Source organism: Xyrauchen texanus, chromosome 17 (assembly GCF_025860055.1).
Source record: "Xyrauchen texanus isolate HMW12.3.18 chromosome 17, RBS_HiC_50CHRs, whole genome shotgun sequence".
NCBI classification, from domain to species: domain Eukaryota; kingdom Metazoa; phylum Chordata; class Actinopteri; order Cypriniformes; family Catostomidae; genus Xyrauchen; species Xyrauchen texanus.
The window spans coordinates 38,260,853-38,280,358 of NC_068292.1; the positions used below are offsets into that span (position 1 = coordinate 38,260,853).

Consider the following 19,506-nt stretch of genomic DNA (forward strand, 5'->3'; position numbering starts at 1 on the left):
TTTTTTCATGCATTTATTTATTTTGTGGAATTTCATAATTTTCCATGGTACACCTGACAATCATCCACAGCACACTAGAGTGCCATGGCACAGTGGTTGGGAAACACTGAGCTAAGCTATCAGTCAGTGTTATTTCATTTTCATTTTTTTAGCTTCATACAATATACTTAAAATATATTGTTTATATACATATAAGGAACAACTTTAAATCAATAGATTAATGTTTCTCGGTTTCATCATTCACAGTCCTCCATGCAATTGTCATTCATTCCCTTATTAAATGTGTTAAGTACAGTCATGTACATTTGTCATTTTTGTCTGATTTTCGAAAATCTAAGTTTGTAACGTGATTCACCTCAGAACTGGTTGGTTTGCTTCATGGCTTAAAACTGTTTTATAAAGGATTTTATGAAAACCCTATGGTCAAAATTAATTGAAAAAAACTTCCTGAACCAAGATGGCTGAAAAAGTGGACGGGCACTGTTGTAATCCACTTTTGTCTCCTTTGTCCGTTGCTGTGGGTCATGGGATTGTTTTCTCCACAAAGCTACATATGATGCTAACTTAGCATTTGGCTAAAAGAAAATCTCTTAAAAGGCAGCACAATTATACCGCTTACATTTCAGTACACCCTTCACATTGGGGGTGCACATATGATACCTTAAAAAACTGTTTTATAGGAATCTAAATAGGTATTGGAACAGAGGCATTGTGAATCAGAATATTCTGCTCCACAATCTATGTTGTCTCTCTGTCTGTCTGCATTGGTTGGGTTTCTTTATTATGGTTCTGCTTTAATTGGTTCTGACTGGATGTCTTTGATTGCCTCTGTCCCTCTGAGATGGTGATGTGTGAGGGTGTGTGTATAGCTGAGGGAAAAACAAATGTGTGTGTTGTGTTCAGTTTGCTCTTATGTGTCCATGGAGAGCTGGCAGTTGGATTCGTCCATTCTGACCATGCGTCCAGATTACTTTCCCAGTGTCCACTGAGGACACCAATTCAGTCTCTCTCTCTCTCTCTCTCTCTCTCTCTCTCTCTCTCTCTCTTTCACACTCTCTCAAGGATTTTCTTTACTTGTTTGCCTTTTTACCAGCCTCCAACTTGGACCTACTTTCCTTTGGAAGTTTTTCTTTTTTAACGATCAGTGGTTTTGTTTCCCTGTTGTTCATTTAAATTCACAAATACAGAGTCATGTTTTTTTGTTTATGTAATGAGATAGCACAACAACACACTACATGGATAACTACATCTAACAAGTTTTCTTAAACTGTATCTTAGTATATTTACTAAAACTGTTTGATGCAGGTTTGTTTTTACTTGTATTATTTTATGATATATTAATATGGAGTAATTTTCCCCAATATTCTAAACTCTCACACACACACTGGCCTGCACCCTGCACCCTCTCACATGCTCTGAATAATGAATGAGTATGTTTAATTAAAGCGGTCGAAGCAAATGAGTTTTCTGCTTTTCAGTCATGCTGTGTCATCATGACGACGGGCCATGTGGCAGAAAGGAAGCATTAAAGTCAGTCCGATACCGCTGACACTGGGGATGGGAACAAACAGCTGTAACTGAAGAGATAACAAACAAATAAATCCTCACCTCTCTGTTCAAATCTTTGATAAATGCAATAAAGCCTCATGAATCACTGCCTATGTGACTATATGGTCTGCATTTTTTTTTTAATTGCTAGAATAGAAAAAAAAGACCAGTGAGAAATGTACAATAAACCTAATGTATTGTTCTAAACATGACATCCACAAAGAATAAAAGATAGGTTAACCAGTTAAGCAGTCAGTAAATTGTTGAAAACAGCCTTCTTGATCAGCAGGGTAAAAATAATAACAATAAAAAATTGGCTTCTTACTCTTCTTTCTAAAGAGCAAAATTAACATGTCAACATGGTCCGGTAAAATACTGGATCAGACTGATTATCCTGCACTTGAAAAAGCCTGCTTGTCAGGAAAATAACTTGCAAGCATGCACATATGTAAAGAATACTCAAATGTGAAAACATCCATAGCTACAATAATTGCAAGCCAGCGTTTCAGAAATCCACTTCCCACATCACCACCGAAGTGATTTCCATAGCCACTAGTAGCCTTCTTAACACTCGCGCCACTAGAGTGTTAAGAAGGACACACGACCTGAGGTGAATTTAAAGTTTGTATACTTCTGCTCCAGATATCTTTATTTAAATAATTGTGTTATTAATTGTATTTCAAATGTAATATTAACATGACAGTAATTTAAGTGCATCCTTTGTTAAAAATATTAAGCCAAACGTAAAATATTGACCGACTAGTAAGTCCAGTGTCAGTATCATTTAGTCCAGACTGATCTCACAGTGAGTTCGGAAACAATAGGTTGACTTTTCTTTACCTAAAATCAGTGTGTACTTACAGAAATTCTAAACACTGCCCCCTCTGACCAAAGCAGTAAGTGTTTTTGGGTGTAGGTGCATGTGTGACCTTTTCACCCAGAACATTTTCTGGGTGAAATGTTCACGGAGGGGCGTCAAAAACAAGATGTGAAGCTAGTTGTTTTCAACTGTACAGGCATTAATACAGAGAAGAGATGCCTGTTTTATAAAGTCTACCACCCAAACCAAACCTATGTCTATCTCTAACCATTAGTGGAGTAAAAATTTAATGTTAGTGGTGAAAAGGCAACATCCGAATTGTGTGCGTCACTGATTATGGGATCGCGATTACTCCCTGGTCTCGATGTGGAAACCGAATCCTGGTCTACCCTGCTGCTGATGCGACATGTTTCCGGCACGCTTTATTGTGCGCCACAGAGGAAAGCAATCACATTAGAGTCCGTGAGTCAGCATAATGTCTTCCAATCCTAGTGTACCGAAACTATCGGAAACAATATGCCGACATCCTATGTGTCATGTTGTTTAGTCATCTAGTCTCGCACAACCCTAGTTGTTAGTGATGAGTTGTTAGTTTAAATTGCGGTACAGCCCAATGAAGAGACTGTAAGTCTATCCCTCACAGCCTCATTGTCATTCCCATTCAAAATCAAACTGGGCGCTAGTGTGAATAAGGTCTATGAGTTGAGATGAATGACTTAGTGTAATAACTTCACAGTCTTAACTGACAAATGCTGAGGACAGAAATCTTATTGTATATGTGTGACTTTTTATATTATAAAGAGTCACAATATATTAAATGTTACTATGGATATTTACATTATAAACCTGGAACAGAAGTCATTCTAAAATCTTTAGCATTCACTGGCCAAAATGAGCTCTGTTCATGAAATTTCTCAGTGTTAGAGACACCTACAGACTCCTCGCAGAGCCTGAGCTCAGCAAAATGCTGTGCATAAGAATCACAGTGTCATCTGCCATCTGTTACTGTGAGCTTCTGTATGACTCTCTCTACACACATGTAGCTTCGCAATGAAGACACATGAGGCCGATCGCATAAACAGTGTGTTTATTTAAAGCTGTTGTTGGCCACAGCCATGCCCCATCTTGTGCCCCTAGCCAATTATAAATCAAGTTCAGATGACAGTTTGCTTTTAGGACACTTATACACATACTCTTATTCTGTACACACAGACTTCAGGTATTTATGGGAGTGACAAGTGCATTCTACAGCCAAATTAACTCCTGTAAAATTCAAGTAGTGTCAGACAAATTTTGGGAGTGACTCCCCTGTGCACACAAAGAACAATGATTACGTTTAAATGTGGTTGTCACTACCAAAACTTTGCAGTGTGGCCTCAGAGTGGTGAGTAAGTATGTCATGTGATGATTTCTCTGCTCACACAAACCTCTGATGGTTTTAGTTCATGCATTGTCATTTACATCATTATCATCATGTTATCTGTGTCCAACATGCATGAAAGAGGCTAATTGCATACCTCCAGACACATACACTGGTTTAATTTCAGTTGTCAGTTACACCTGGGGGTAGCTGATGTGGTTTCCGTTTATTGTCTTTGTTATTTTGTGGTGAGAAAGAGAGAGAGTATAAGTTGTTGGATAGCGGGAGAGTGAAAGTCTGACCAACAAACATCCTTCATGCAACCTTGAGTCTGTGTGGGTGTGTGACGAGGGGGGAGATCAGGGAGAGAGATGGAATCAAGGAAAACAGCTTGAGTCTGTTCCAAAATCTAGTGAGCATCTTCCGGAGGCAGCATTATTAAGGCATCATAGGCCTTAATAATGCATCTCCTGATGCAAATCCTGATGCAAAGTCTGTTCCAAAAGTAGGTACCTTAATTATGCGGGCTTCTAAGATATCCCGTTTTGGCCAAATTCTAAGGTATGTATTAGTGCTGCATGATTATAGCAAAAATCATAATTGTTGATTATTGCTCTTGATATTATAATCGCAATTATTAATGTCGATTAAACTTTTTTAATTACCATGAAGTCACAAATTAAGCAACCACGTGGTTCTTCAGAGTAGCGGATTTCAATGGTGGATATGTGCTGCGCTCCAGTTTCTTTTAAGCATCTTTTAAGCATTACAGTATATTGTATTGTATTGTATTTTATATTGTAATAATGCTTGTTAAGGTAAGGCAAATTAAAATTATTTTAAATTGATATCTATTGTATAGAATAAATAAAATTATTGCTAAATTACTGCTTAAATTATTAGTCCACGTACAGAAAATATGATGGCATATTCAATATTCAAACTTATTAACAGCTGATTTAAATCAACCAAGTTACTGTGTTCAGAAAGAACTTTCATGGAGAGACAGAGGACCATTCATCCTGTTAGATCTTCAGTGGGGATCTTGTTCATGTAAGATCATTGTTAGATAATTTTTGGCCTCAGTAGTTGCACTTTGGAAATTAAAAACAGTCATTTGCGATCAGAGTTTGTGCGATTCGTGAAAATGTTAAATCTACCAATACAAGCTGCGTGGCAAATGGAAGCACAGCGTAGTTCTAGCGGAAGACTAGCAGCTGTACATCATCACATCATTAGTTGGGTAATTCCTAGCCAATCGCATGTAAGCATTGCTTTATAAGTCTGCTCACAATCTATCACATTGCTGGTTCAGTGTGCTAACACGGCAACCTCCACCACCCCACCACCACCAGTTGAGCCCTGTCCCGCACGGGGGTAGGCTCCTCGCCCCTGCCTCCTATCTCCGGCAGGACATGACGGTTCCGGGTACAATTCCTCGGACCGCCGGACGGGGCCTACGCCGAAGAGAGAGACATTACTTTCTGTTTTACATTTATCAAATAAATAGCATCTTAAACTTCACTCAAGCCTGCGTGTCTTCCCGATAGAAATGGGTCTTATTAGAGCAGACGCAATAACAATGACGCTGATTCCTGAAATATTCTATTTATGTCATATTCTTTATGTTGGCTACACCTCCAAAACACACTAAGAACAGTTAAGCTGAATTATTTTATTGCTATTTTGTACAAATCAAATTCACATTGGCCCACTTATTAACATGACAAAACCAAACTGTGATAACATTTTTAATAAATTGTACACGGAAATCGAGCAACGCGACAAACTCTCCCATTACAATAACTGCTGTCACTCACTGTAGGTTTACACTGTTTGAGACCTGCATTTCGAAGTAAGCTCTTGACACTCTGCACAATGTTCTGCACTCTTGCAAATGCTCTCATTAAAAGCTGTCTAATCAGCATAACAACTCAATTATTTTCACTGCATCTGTGCCTTGATTAGAACGGGATCGTTTTAGTTTTGTTGTGTTGCTCATTTGCCATGTATTTAACATCTACGTTCAAAGCAAGCAGTGCAATATGCAATGAATCCAAAATATTTACAAAGTGCTTTTCGCTCTTGTTCTACAGCTTCTTTTCAAGTGTCAGGTGATGTTTTTTTCAGTATTAATTTTCATGTGCTGCACGAACAAGCAAGAACATAAAGCAAGCATCTGGGCATTCGATGGTTTAAAACTTGCGCATTAGGATCAGTTGTCATTACTGATAGGACGGAGGACTAATCTAAGCGGCTCTGATTGGCCATTGCATTTTCATTGCTCAATGGACATGTTAGTGATTGGTTAGAATACTCAACCACTGCAAAAATATGTTGTAAATAGAAACCATTGATGCAAAAGGAGCAGACTTAAATTGAACGCTGTAATCGTCAGTTTTCACCATTACATAATTGTGGCAGCCATAATCGCAGTTTATATGTCACAAAACCTAAGACACAAAAATTATATTTTACCCAAAATTTGTGTGTGACATGCATATTTAGGCTCACTAGAGGATCGCATAGTTTCTCTTGCATCATCTGTATTGAAATAAGTTGCAAGTCCAGTGTCCTATGCGCTGCATGCGAGAAGCTCTATTTGAATGTTGCACAGAGTTGCAGCCTATGTAGAGCATTCCAAATCGGTCTCTTATGAGGCATAATTTCAGTAAGGATACTGCCATAGCAGACAGCTGCCTATGTAGGCAGGAGACAGCAAGGCAGCTCTCTAAGTTTTGGAACAGACCCAATGTCTCAGAAGGATTGTTGCTCATCATGTATATATATATAGTATAGTTGTATACAGATGATAGTTACTGTGATTTGCGTGATCCCACTTTCAACTTAAGACAGTAGACTCTTCCAACTCTCAAATGCACAGGACTGAAAACTGCAGCTGTACTACCACCCTATTTCGAATCTTCCTTTTTTATCTAAAGTTATGGAGAAGTGTTTGCATCTCGTTTCTGTCCTATTTGGCCACATCTATCATCTCCGTAACATTGTTTCATCCGTAATGCCTTCTTTTCTGGCCTGCAAACTGCAACACATCCAGAATTCAGCAGCTTGGGTTCTCACCTACTCAAAGAAATCCTCTCACATCATTCCCATACTTTGTAGGCTACACTGGGTACCTGTCTGCTATCGTATCCAATACAAAATTCTCCTTTTTTTTGCGTCCTGCAAATCTGCCCAATTCTTCCCCGAAGTTCATAACAGTCTATCCAAGTCCTGGAGCGCAACCTTATATGGTGCGCTCGTGCAGTGACGCCATCCTCTTTAATGTGGATCACAGGGAAGAAAACGGTTCTGCCCAATTATCCCCTGTGGAAGCAGGTTTTTGTAAATAGTGAGTATATTTGATATTAACAAGCACTCAGTGGGAGGGGCTGGTGAAATTCACACACTGACAATGAGAATGTTTGCACCTGCTCCCCTCAGAATAAGTGTTACTGGGGGAGGGGTCTCTCTTTGAAATATACAATTGCAAAGCTCTTGTCTCATTAGTGTGTGCTCATCTGTACACATGTTTTAATGGTTACATTTTGCTGATTCTTCAGGCCTTTTTTGTGAGCACATTTAATTGTAGTGATTATTTGTAAGTACTGTGTGTGTGTGCGTGCATGCATGCATGCGTGTGAGTGTGTGTGTGTGTGTGTGTGGTTAAGATACAAATGCTTTCTGGTCTTTTGTTTGCTGAGGCTGCAGTTTTGTTTCTTTGGAAACACAAGCACATCTGCAGGTTTCAAATCTCCTGGACTGCAAAAGCACAAATTATCTGAAGCAATCAGCACAAACTTCACAATACTGACTTAAGCTTTTCCAAAAACACTCACACACAGTATTTTTGACAGTGTTGATGTTTTAATGTCTAATCAATGTTGGGGAGCAGCTAACTACATGTAGCGAGGCTACTAACTTAACTAAATTTTTCAGTAGCTTGACAGTAGGGCTGAAACGATTAGTTGTCATTATCAACAACGTCGACAATAAAAAATTTCCGTTGTCGAATAGTCATTTGATCTCATTTAACATAGCATGAGATCACATTAAACTGTAATGAATGTGCATGAGAGTAGCACTGCAGTTTGCACAAGACTGAGGAGAGAAAGAATTACACAGATCACAGTCCAGATGCACTTTAAACTTTCCAAACTCCTTCAGGTGGATAAAAACAAATAAGTAAATACAGAAGCACTCTCTTTGTGGAATAAGCAGAGCCAGAGCTCTTTAAAGGTAACATTACATCTTAAATGCAGTTGTAATGTGTTATAGCTTTATTAAAGTTCAAATATTGCAGCAGATCATGTAAATAATTTAAAACTCTGAAACTGGCATTTCTCTGTGCTATCAGTGCCTCTTCTATGAGTTGCGCAAATGTCCTGAGCTAAGGGGGAGAGATTGAAACTGCATCCCGGCTGATGCACATTCTGTCGCGGGGACGCTCGTCCCTCAAGCGTGCACATTTAATGTCAGCTAGATTAGAACGTGATGACTCGCGAATTATTGAGTCATAATATATGTGTCACTGTGCATTTCTTATCACGAAGAAAATTGGCAATAAACAGCTTTATTAATAAGAGGGAGTTCGTTTTTAGTGAGATAAAGATGGATTAGTGAGTTAAAGATGGATTGAAGTGAACAGAAAGGTGAGAGAGGGTAATCTGCAACAAAATAAGTTTTTTATTTCATTTTGTTTTGGCTTGTTTTCCAATATAAATATTTAAAACTCCTTTTAAACTATGTACATTTTCTTTAGCAGCTATATGAATGTTGAATATAATATTAAAAATACAAATATTTTAAAATATCTAAAAGCCCTTTAAAAAATATATTCTTTTTTAGACAATTTTAAATGGAAAACAAGAGAAAGAAACTTGATAACGTTAGGATTTTTGCAGTGAATTTCTTTACTGAATTAAACTTTATTTTAATTAATTCAGTTAATGTCATTTAGAGGTATATATAAAAGATGATTTTGTCCTCTTTATTGTTAGTAAGCACATTTAATCCAACCTTTTAAGTCAGGACACAAGCTGAATAATCGGTTAAGAGCTAATGATTCATCTTTCCAATATTCGGTGAATAGTCGAATAATCGTTCTACTAATCATTAGATTAATCGATTATCAAAATAATCATTAGTTGCAGCCGTACTTGACAGTTGCTCAGCTGCTTTTAAAACAGAGTAGCTTTTCCAGTAGCGAACTACGTTTTCCAGCAAGTAGCGGAGTAGCATGACCAAACGCTACATCATGTTGTTCAGATTATAACTATTAGCCTTCCTTATTGTGTAGAAGCCAAACTTTTGCCTTTTGTGGGATTTTATTTCTGTTCTAAATATGTTTATTTCCCTTCTCATCATCTGTGCGTTACTGGGAGCAGCGAGTGAATTATTATTATAATATTTATAAATATGCAATATATATTATTATAATAATTACTATAATGCAGAACTATTTGATTTCTCGATTTCTTTGCATTTAATTAACTATTATTTTCATTTAAAATAAATAAAAGGATTGGTAAAATAAAATGATCTCCAAGAACGCAAAATCTCGGAGAGCAATGTAGGGACTGGTCTAGCCACTCCTCAATAGTCCGAACAACCCTTGCCCAAAAGGGAGCAGCCAGATGTCAATCCCACATTAAGTGTAAAAATATGCCAATAGAATGACCACACTTCCAACATTCATTACTTTGCATTAAGCCTAACTTATGAAGTTTAACTGGCGTCCAATAATATCGATTGAGTATTTTATAATGTGTACGTTTGCTTCTAATATCCCTTACCAGCCACCCTACACCTGAAACTATAACATCCCTTATCCACTCTTCAAATTCCACTGCCAGGTCTTTTTCCCATATTATTCTCGGATTGTCACTCTTCCCATACAAATTATTTGCGGCCATTCTATAAAATGAAAATTTTTGTACCAAATTTGAGTTTCAAAAACTTGTAACAATATATTTTCTTCTCCTGATTTATATCCAACATATTTTATACTACTGCTTAATTGGAGACATTTCCAAAAACCCATTATCTAATAAACTGAACATGTACTTCAGCCCCTGAAATTAATTAAGCACCCCGTGTCCATACAAATCCTCAATCGTTTTCAGGCCCTTTCTGCGCTAATCATTCCAACACACTGTTTTCTTCCCTATCTGAACAGAAGGATTGTTCTATATTGAAGAATAACCTTGCTTGTAATGAAACAGATGAAATATCTTATGTGAGTGTTTAAGTATGGGGTTAACATCCCCATCTACATGTGAGCTGCACCCCCTCCTGACCAGTGCTTACATATTTTAATAATTTCAAAGGCTGTATTATAAAGCTCTATATCCGGTAGTGCTAATCCCCCCTTAGTTCTAGTGGCATACAATTTTTTCATACTTATTCTCGGTTTCTTTCCATCCCATTGATAATCCCTAACTAACTGATCATATTGTTAAAATATAGATGATGGAAAATTTAAGGGGATCGTCATAAAAATGTTATTGATCTTTGATGTTACCATAATTTTAATTGTATTAACCTTGCCACATAGAGACAAATGTAACATTTTCCATTTGTCAAAATTATTTCTAATACTTTGAAGCACAGGGGCCATATTTATCTGCAAAACATCATGTAAGTCTTTTGAAAGCCTAATACCCAAATATTTAATCCCTATTGGTATCTATTTAAAGGGAAAAGCACCAACATCAACAGGCAAACAGCCAATAGAGACCGGCATCACCTCAGACTTTTGACAATTAACTTTATACCCTGAGATCTGAGAAAGGTTTTCAATAATGTCCATCACACTAGGTATAGAGGTATCTGGGTTTGACAATAACAGAAGAATATAATTTGCATATTAAAAAAGTTTCTGCCCTTATCTCCCACCTGGTTGCCTTTCACTCTTAGATCATTCCTAATCGCAGTTGCCAAAGGTTCCACAAACAAAGTAAAAAGCAACAGAGACAGGGGGTCACCTTGTCTAGTGCCTTGCCCTAACTTAAAGAAGAGTGATAAAATGCCATTTGTAAGGACAGCTGCACGCAGAGCTGAGTAAGAACCTTCACCCACTTAATGAAACTTGGTCCAAATCCAAAAGCCTGCAGAGTATGTATTAAATATCCCCACTCTGTCAAATGCCTTCATCGCATCAAGCCAAAAGGCAGCAACTGGCAAATTCTCCTTACGGTTTTGCCAGATAAGATGGAGTAGACGTCGAAGATTGTCATAAGATGATCTCAATTTAATAAAGTCAACCTGATCAATATGAACAAGACGGGATACGACACCCTCCGATCTCAAAGCCAGCACTTTAGACAAAATTTTAGTCAACATTTTCCAAACTAATTGGCCGAAAACTGCCAGGATCATAGGGATTCTTGTCCTTTTTAATAATTTGAGTAATTAGTGCATCCTTAAATGTTGGAGTTAACTACTCCAGTGCCATTGTTTCTCGATATACGTCTGTTAATATTGGTGCTATAATGTCAATGTACTTCCTATAGGGTTCAGCAGGAAAACCATCCTGCCCTGGTAATTTAGCAGGCTTCTTTGACAATATTGCTGACCTTACTACAGATTCTTCAATTGGTGCATCTAACGTCTCAAGCTGGTCTGGGGACAACATAGGGAGCATGATTTTGAAAATAAATAAATAAATCACTAGCACTATCTGAAGCTGACTCTGCTTGATATAAATCTTTATAAAAGCTCTCAAAAAACTTGTTAATATCCAGATTGTCAATCAACTCACCTTTCTCATTTTTAATTGCTGGAATTAAGAATCCTTTTGTTTCAGCTGTCTTGCCAACAATTTACCAAACCTCTCTCCACTTTAGTAGAAGGCTGTATGCAGCCTAAAAATCACATACTCTGCCATCCTGTTATAAATATCATTAAGCTGATATTTCAACTCACATATTTGCTTTAATAATCCGTCTGAATAATTTAGTGACATCTCCCTGTCTGGACTTTTAATTTTGGATTCAATTGCTTTAACTTTTTCCTTATGCAGCCTCTTTAAATAGCTAGTGTGTTGCATTATCTTCCCACTAATAAATGCTTTTGAGGCTTCCCACACTGTCCCCCGCCTTTCAGTAGTGCCAAAATTAAATTCAAAAAAGTATTTGAAGTCAGTTTCAAGTGTCGTACTAAACCCGGGTCCTGTAACAAAGATGTTAGAATCAAAATCAGAATGAGCTTTATCTCCATGTAAGTTTACACACACAAGGAATTTGTTATGGTGACAGAAGCTTCCAGTGCAAAGAGTATGCAACCATATATACATACATAAAAACATGTACATTTAAACATAGTGTAATGTCATTACAGTTACATTACTAGGTTCACAATGTTCAGTGTTACGTTAGTCAATGATAATGTTGTGTTTATACCTCATTATGGGAGGGGGGTGGAGTTATGTGGGAGGAAGGGAGTTTCTTCTTGTTGTTCATGACTCTTCCGGAAGAGTATGTGTGTTAGAAGCAGTGTGAGACAAGAGCTAGGCGGCTGTGATATTTAGAAATGTAAAGGCATGGGTTACGGCCATAACAGTAGCCCTATCTTTGATTCTAACATCTCCATTTATTCAACATTGAAATAGATTTCAAAAGCACTATGATGTCAATATATAGTACTGTATATGTTCAATGTGTATTTACTAATGCTAGTCAATAAACAACACATCATAAAGTTATGAAGCACAGACTTCAGTGTAAACACAATAGTCATACACTAATATGCCTCAGTTGCTTTCTGTGTATTCTTCATGATTTAAAAGCAGCTCTTACATTGATAAAGACAGGATCATCACAGAAATTTTGAAATATTGACCAAATCAGACCAGAAAACAACACAAAAACATTTGTCAATTCTGAATGAGATATGTTTATGGGGATAAACCGATGGACATGTGTACTTGCCAGTCACACATCAGACTCACAGGTGTTATGAGATGAATCATGAACAAAATAAACTTAAATGTCTGTGAAAGTCAAATTTGGCAATATTTGTGCGTTTCCTGGGACTTGACATGGATCAAAAGCAATTATTGATGTTTTTCTTGATTTCGTTTCATGGGTGTTTTTCCATTTACTGCCATTGCTTCCACCCATTGATTGTCACAAATATGGCATCTGCAGTGAAAAAGTGACATCACTGAAACAGGTCAATACTGTCTATCTCTTCTCTTCTTTCTTCTTTATATCTCTCTATCTCTCTTTCTCCTGCCTTCAGAATCACATTCATGCTAATTTTGTTATGTATGTTTACATTTGTTTGGGATTTGATTTAGAAAGACTTACAGCAGAGCACAAGCAAATTATTTTCAAAATAATCCTTCACTTTATTAGTCAAAGACTACTCTCTCGATGTGCGCATGTAAGTACTGTATGTGTAAAAGAGATGCTCAGTGGGTTGCTGTAGGTTCTGTATAATGTCCTGCAATTGTGGGAACTGTGTGTGAGGTAAAACTGTGGATTCGTTTGACATTTGGTTTCTTCTACCCACGCTCTCTGGAGCCAAATATTTTACAACAATATCATTAGCACAATTAGGTTAAAGAATATATGATTATATCATACAGGCATAAAACATTGAACTCAAATGGTCAATGCTTGTTGTAGCTGGAGAATTATGCCTAAAAATGTTCCGATGGGCTCTCAACTAGCCCTTGTAAGGGACCGTCTGAAAATTCCACCCACAGCACTAAAATATCAGGGTGTCCAAGTATTAATTAATTAATTCATTCAATTAAAGTGTAAGTTATGCATACAGTAAAAAAAAGTGTTTTAAGACAGAACATGCATTGAAAACTTGGACACCAGTGACGTTTTAGCACAGTGTGTGGAATTTTCAGACAATCTCTTATTAACTATAATGAAAGTAATTATTTAATATTGAACTTAAATTAAACTTTACCCTGCTAAATATTATTATGCAGTCATAATGCATTGATGTTTTGTTTAAATATATATTTTTTGGTTTATTTATTATGATTTGGGGTCACTGATCTCTCAGTTGGATGTAAAATGTGAATTCCGCTCTTACCATTCTACCACTCCAATGTAGGGGGTCTAATGGGGGGCCAGGCCTATTGACGGGGACACATCTATCATGCCCTGTGTAGAGGGTACGGGCACAATAATAAATTCAGGTGGCGATATAAACATTAAATTATGTTATTTATTTGCATTTAAAGAAAAATATTGACTTTAGGTTGCCCAAAGGCAATATTAACAAACAAGACTGCCAAAAAAATATGCCTGTTTATAACTTCAACCTTTATATAATACATGTTTGTCCTACTTGTATACACTTCAGGCTTGTATACTACTGAGACCTGAATATTACAATTGGTTTCAGAGTATTTAAAGACCAAAATAACAAACAAATGGAAACAAGACGGTGTTTACAACAGAATTTAAATGGGACAAAACACTCGTAGGAGGCAGCAATCTCCAAGTATCATCTTCCGCATTACTGACACAAATGACACTAAAAGGTCAAAGTGAAATTAGTAGCTTGTTTTTATGCACAAGTGTTAATGTGTGAACTCTGAGATCAGTGTGTGATTGTGTTATTGGCAGCTGTTTCAGAACCACAGACAGCACATATTCCTCTTCTCTCCTCTCTTCTCCTGTGTGTGTATGTGCGTGCATGAGCTCTCTCAGTGAAATCGCTCGCCCCAGTTTACGTAAACTCCTTGAACATGGCTTTGCTGATATTGCAGCACACACAATGAAGTGTACAGCAAGACAAATTTGTGTGAATTCTGATGTATGACATAAGCTGTGGATCTCTCAGCAGGTTAAAGTGACTCTGAGAGGGAGACATGCATTGGAACATACCGCCCTCATACAGTACATTTACATAATATTTTATCCTTCCTCTGAAAGATAAGTGGCAGAACAGAGACATGAGGTAATTCAGCTTGAAACGCTCCAATCAAACTTTGTTTTGTAGCAATTTTTGTGCTGTTTTAGTCTCTTTAACCTATTAAAAAAAGTTAAGATGCAAGTTTAAGTCACACATTAATTACATTGATTGAATTATCATCAATCAAAATCTGACCCATTCAAAATCTAAATGAAAATTATGATATTTGCATGATTTCTTTGCATGATGTTTTGTTTTATTAAAAAAATGTATCGTGATTTATTATTGCATTTATTTCTTTGGATTTTTTGGGGCTTTTTGCCTTAATTTTAGAGGGAACTGCATAAAGGTCTACAACCTGACCCGGGCCCTATGGTTCCTGAGAAACCGTCGGGTTTTGGGTCCGTTTTTTAAAGTATGACTTTGGGTTTGAGTCGGGTTTGTAATTAATGAAAAAATAAAAAGGCCTATCTAACTAGTTTTGTGATTTCACAGACACGCATAAACGCACAAGTAAGGGGCCGTTTGCACCAAATGTGTTTTTTGTGTGCATCTGCTCTTTTTTTCCCACAGTTTTCCTATGTAAGCACAAGCTGGATGGACATCTTTGACAGTTGAACGCATGTCAAGACACCTGTTTCATTTGTTGCACTGCGTCTAGCTTGTTTTTAGTGCAGGTGTCACAAAGATTAAATTATCTGAACAAGTTCAGGCTGCAAGGAGGACTTTATGTGACTGTTACATTGTTTCACATTATTCCAGAATGTTCTGCCAATGTTTTTTTTTCTCCCTTTTGCTCTGGTGTGCTGAGGGACCGCAGTGCCTTGTATGTTTACTGTTACAATACTGTTTCGTGTGTTGCCTACAATGCTTACATAAAATATTGCCTATTGCAACAATACTGGCTAGGACAAGTAATTAGAAAGAAAGTGAGCATTTTGGGTTTGGGTCAGGTTTGGCCTTAAAATCTGATGGTACCATTCTGGTCAGGTAGGGGCGGGCCACACGGTCTCGTGTATGGGTTTCATTTTAAGGCCTGTGCAGACCTCTAGAAGTGGAGAGACAGGAAAAAATAGGCAAGAGTGGGCGAGTGAGACTGAGTCCACAGCTCTGACCTTTTATCTATTTGCATACTGAATTGTTTGTGACTGGTCTTTCCTTTCTTGTATATATTTAGTCATATAGTCACTGTACCTCGAAGGCTGTGCTATGTTGAAAACAAGGTGCATGCTGAGTGTTTTGACAATGGCAAAGCAGCTCCGTTGCAGCATTTCTATTTCACAGAACCAAAGCCTAAACCTAAGCTTATGTAAAGTTTAACACTATTCTTTCTTCTGCCTTGCAAGCACAGATATTTCCATCAGGAAATGCAGCCTATTTTGTCTGTGCATGTTTCTTTTTACCAACTGTGTATTTCAATTTTTTGCAGTGATCTTCTATCATCAAATTACATTGAGAGGCACATATCAGAGGAGGGAAAGTCAGTCATCACCAAAGTGAGTATAAACATCGGGCTGCTTTTATTTCAACATCAAAAAGGTCTCTGCTTATGGCTAAAAGTTTTTCTACACTTAGCTCTGATTATACTGAATAAAACTTGGTTACTTTCTCATGGTAACCACATGAGAATACTAGGAAAGGCATGGTGTACCAAGTCAAAATATATTAATTTGTTCTGAATAATTCATCTATAAAAGTGCTTTGGCAAAAATACTAGCTTGACATTTCTGCTTTTAAAATCAACACAATGATTTCAAAAATGTTACTTCATTATCTGATGTGTTTTATAGTGAAAAAGGATATTAATGAGAAATTATATACAGTCGTACTTGATTAAAAGTGGGTGTTACACACCAGAAAAAGAGCCAGGTGGTTGGAGGGGAGACGTTTAAAAAATAAGAGTGATGTATGAAATCAGCCAATAAGCAAATTCATTTCAGAAGCATAGCATGTTATTGCATTTTGGTAGGAGTATGAAAATATATATATATATATATTTATTTAAAAATAATGTGCACTGATAAATTGCACTGATTACTTTATTAATAAAGTAAATAGGGTAAATTTCGATTTCATATTGACTATAAACCCTTCAGTCAGCTTACCTGCTAGGCCCCCATTGTAAAAATATTACTGTGAACATGTTTTGAGTAACCACAGGAAACATAGAACTTGGGTTGTATTTAACAAGTGAGTTAAATAAATGAGTTTGTCTCTGTGACAGTGTGAAAGGAGAACAGGAGTCCTCAATGACTGTGTTTTACTTTAGAACAGTGAATATAGTGTGATCTGTGTCTCTGTGCCAAATTTCTCAGCTTCATTCTGTCAGAGCACAGAGAAACGTGTGTGTTCAGATGGGACACATCACGCCCAGAGCAGAAGGTGTTTGCTCGTTTTAGCCCAGTGGCAGATTGTTCCTGTCACACACACACACATACAGGGGCAGGGATACAGTGTCCTGTTTGTTTGCTGTATGTTGGACACCATCATTATCTCAAGGTGTGTTTGGGTGTGTTCTATATACATTCTGTATAAGGGATATGTTCTTCTGTTTATCAGAGTTTGATTTTCACAAAAACTTTAGTGAAAGTATTCAGATCAACAGAAACCTCACACAAAACAACCTAGATGTAGAGCCAGAGGAAATTGTGTGTGATTGAGTGTGTAGGTTTGTGTGTGTAGGGTACAAGGGCTCTTTTGAGGCTGTGTTGTATATAAGGATGAATGAAAATTAGAGCAGAGGGTTCTGTGAGGAAGGAGGAAATGATAGAAGAGGAGGGTGCAGAGAAAGAGAGAGAGAGATGAGGAGAAGTACAGATACATTTAGCTCCATCTATCCACAACACAATATTTTGGAAGTTTAAATACAGTTATAGAAAATACAAAGGGATTATTGGAATAATAGAAAAAAATTTAAAAATTTCAGGTTTCAGACACAAGGTTTGCATGCTGAGTCATTGACACTGTCTCTACAACAACAGTACTCTTCAGTAATGTGCGTGATAGAGTCTGTCCTCTGCTCTTGATTAGCTGAGGACTCTTGAGAAGGGACAGCGCTGCATCTGAGATGCTCCAATTCAACAAGCTGGAGGAAAGAGAACAGCAGAGGAATGGATAAAACTCAACGAATTAAGCTTTTTGTCCAGTCGAGAGAGAGAGAGAGAGAGAAAGAGAAAGAAAGTATGAAAGGGTATGAAATGAAATTGATCTGCTGGTAAATGCTGAAGCTTTAGTCCTCTGAGAGAAAGCAGGAAGCGAAAACCTGCAGCCCAAATGGCAGCCAAGCACTTACAGCAAAAACCATTTAGTAAATAACACACACACACACACACACACACACACACACACACACACACACACACACACACACACACACACACACACACACACACACACACACACTCAGGAATGCTCTTACAAGTCTACTGATCACTTGAGTACAAACAAGAGGCTTCAGTGGACAGTCTAAATGTTGCCCCACATACATGCAGAGGTTAAACATGTTATCAGTGGGTGGCATGACCAACAGCTTAAATCTCTGTATAAGTAATTAGTAATGGTATATATCAACAATGTAGTTATTTTTGACATGTGATAATCCAGTGAAGATTATACTTAAAGATATAGTTCACCCAGAAATGTAAATTCTCTCACCATTTACTCACTCTCTTGTCGTTCCAAACCTGTATGTTCTGTCTTCCATGGAACAAAGAAAGGAGACGTTAGACATTTCATTGCATTTTTTTTCATACACTAAAAGTTAATGGTGACTAAGGTTTTACATCTCCTTTGTTTTACATGGAAGAAAGAAATAAAGAAAGTTATAGGGGCTTGGAACAACATAAGAGTGATATATATTCCTTATAACAAATAAAAGTAATGCATTTGAATTTATTATGTACTATTTATTCCTATTTATATTCAGTGTGGACTTAACCATTATAATGCAAACAAATACGTACATTATCTGTATATATGCTGCTTTTGATTATTGCTTGTTTCTCCCAGCAGGGTGGAGAACATTGTTATTACCATGGGAAAGTACGTGATATTCCGAAGTCATATGTGGCACTCTCAACTTGCCATGGATTACAGTAAGTCCCTTTGTCACATGTGCAGGATGTTAACATTAGCAGCGTTAAAGCTCCAAACACACTCACACAATCAGTTTTTCTAACAAACACTCAAGGATAAACATGTTAGCATGCCACAGTGTCAGGCCCAAGCAGCGATTATCCCATTCAACAATTAGAGCTGTATAATTACAGCATGCTATTATCCTCCTCTCATATCACAAATGAAGCTCTATGCACTCTCTTTGTGCATGTTTGTGTTTGTCTGTCTTTCTTTTTTTTTTTGTAGCAGTAAATCCGTTGTTCTGATTTAAACATTAGACAGGGCTATTTACACTGAGTGTTAAGTGTCATAGAAGGTAGATGCTAGTTTGTTTTCAATGTGAGCAAATTACTTGTTGCTGTGTTGCGTCAAGTGTTGCATCATGTCTGATCTCTTGCTATACTGAAATTTAAATATTTTTTGTGTGTTGTAAGAGTTATGTTTTTGTTAAGCACACACACTCATTGGCTACATGTTGTGCTCTGCATAGCTAAACTAAACCTAGTTGTGTTCCTGAGCTGCCCATCTGCCTGAGAATTGAATTAGTCTCTATAGAGCCACACACCCATACACACACACCGCCTCTCTGTGTGGCCCTCTGGGATAGCTCAGTTCCTACCGTCTATATTTTTAGTGTGAGAAGGAGTCAGGTCAGATCCATCTCTCTCTCTCTCTCTCTCTCTCTCTCTCTCTCTCTCTCTCTCTCTCTCTCTCTCTCTCTCTATCTCTCTGTATGTGAACGCAAATAGTCAGGTCAGGTGTAGCTCAGAAATCGAGC

At 37.3% G+C, this 19,506-nt stretch overlaps 1 protein-coding gene across 1 annotated transcript in view; it reads left to right on the forward strand.

The window, feature by feature from the left end:
- Nucleotides 1-19,506, forward strand: part of LOC127657969 (disintegrin and metalloproteinase domain-containing protein 22-like) — a 68,982-nt gene that overhangs the window by 10,044 nt on the left and 39,432 nt on the right. The window contains exons 4-5 of the mRNA XM_052147010.1: nt 16,042-16,108; nt 18,621-18,706. Coding sequence (XP_052002970.1) covers nt 16,042-16,108; nt 18,621-18,706 — 153 coding nt within the window. The remainder of the gene's footprint in view (nt 1-16,041; nt 16,109-18,620; nt 18,707-19,506) is intronic.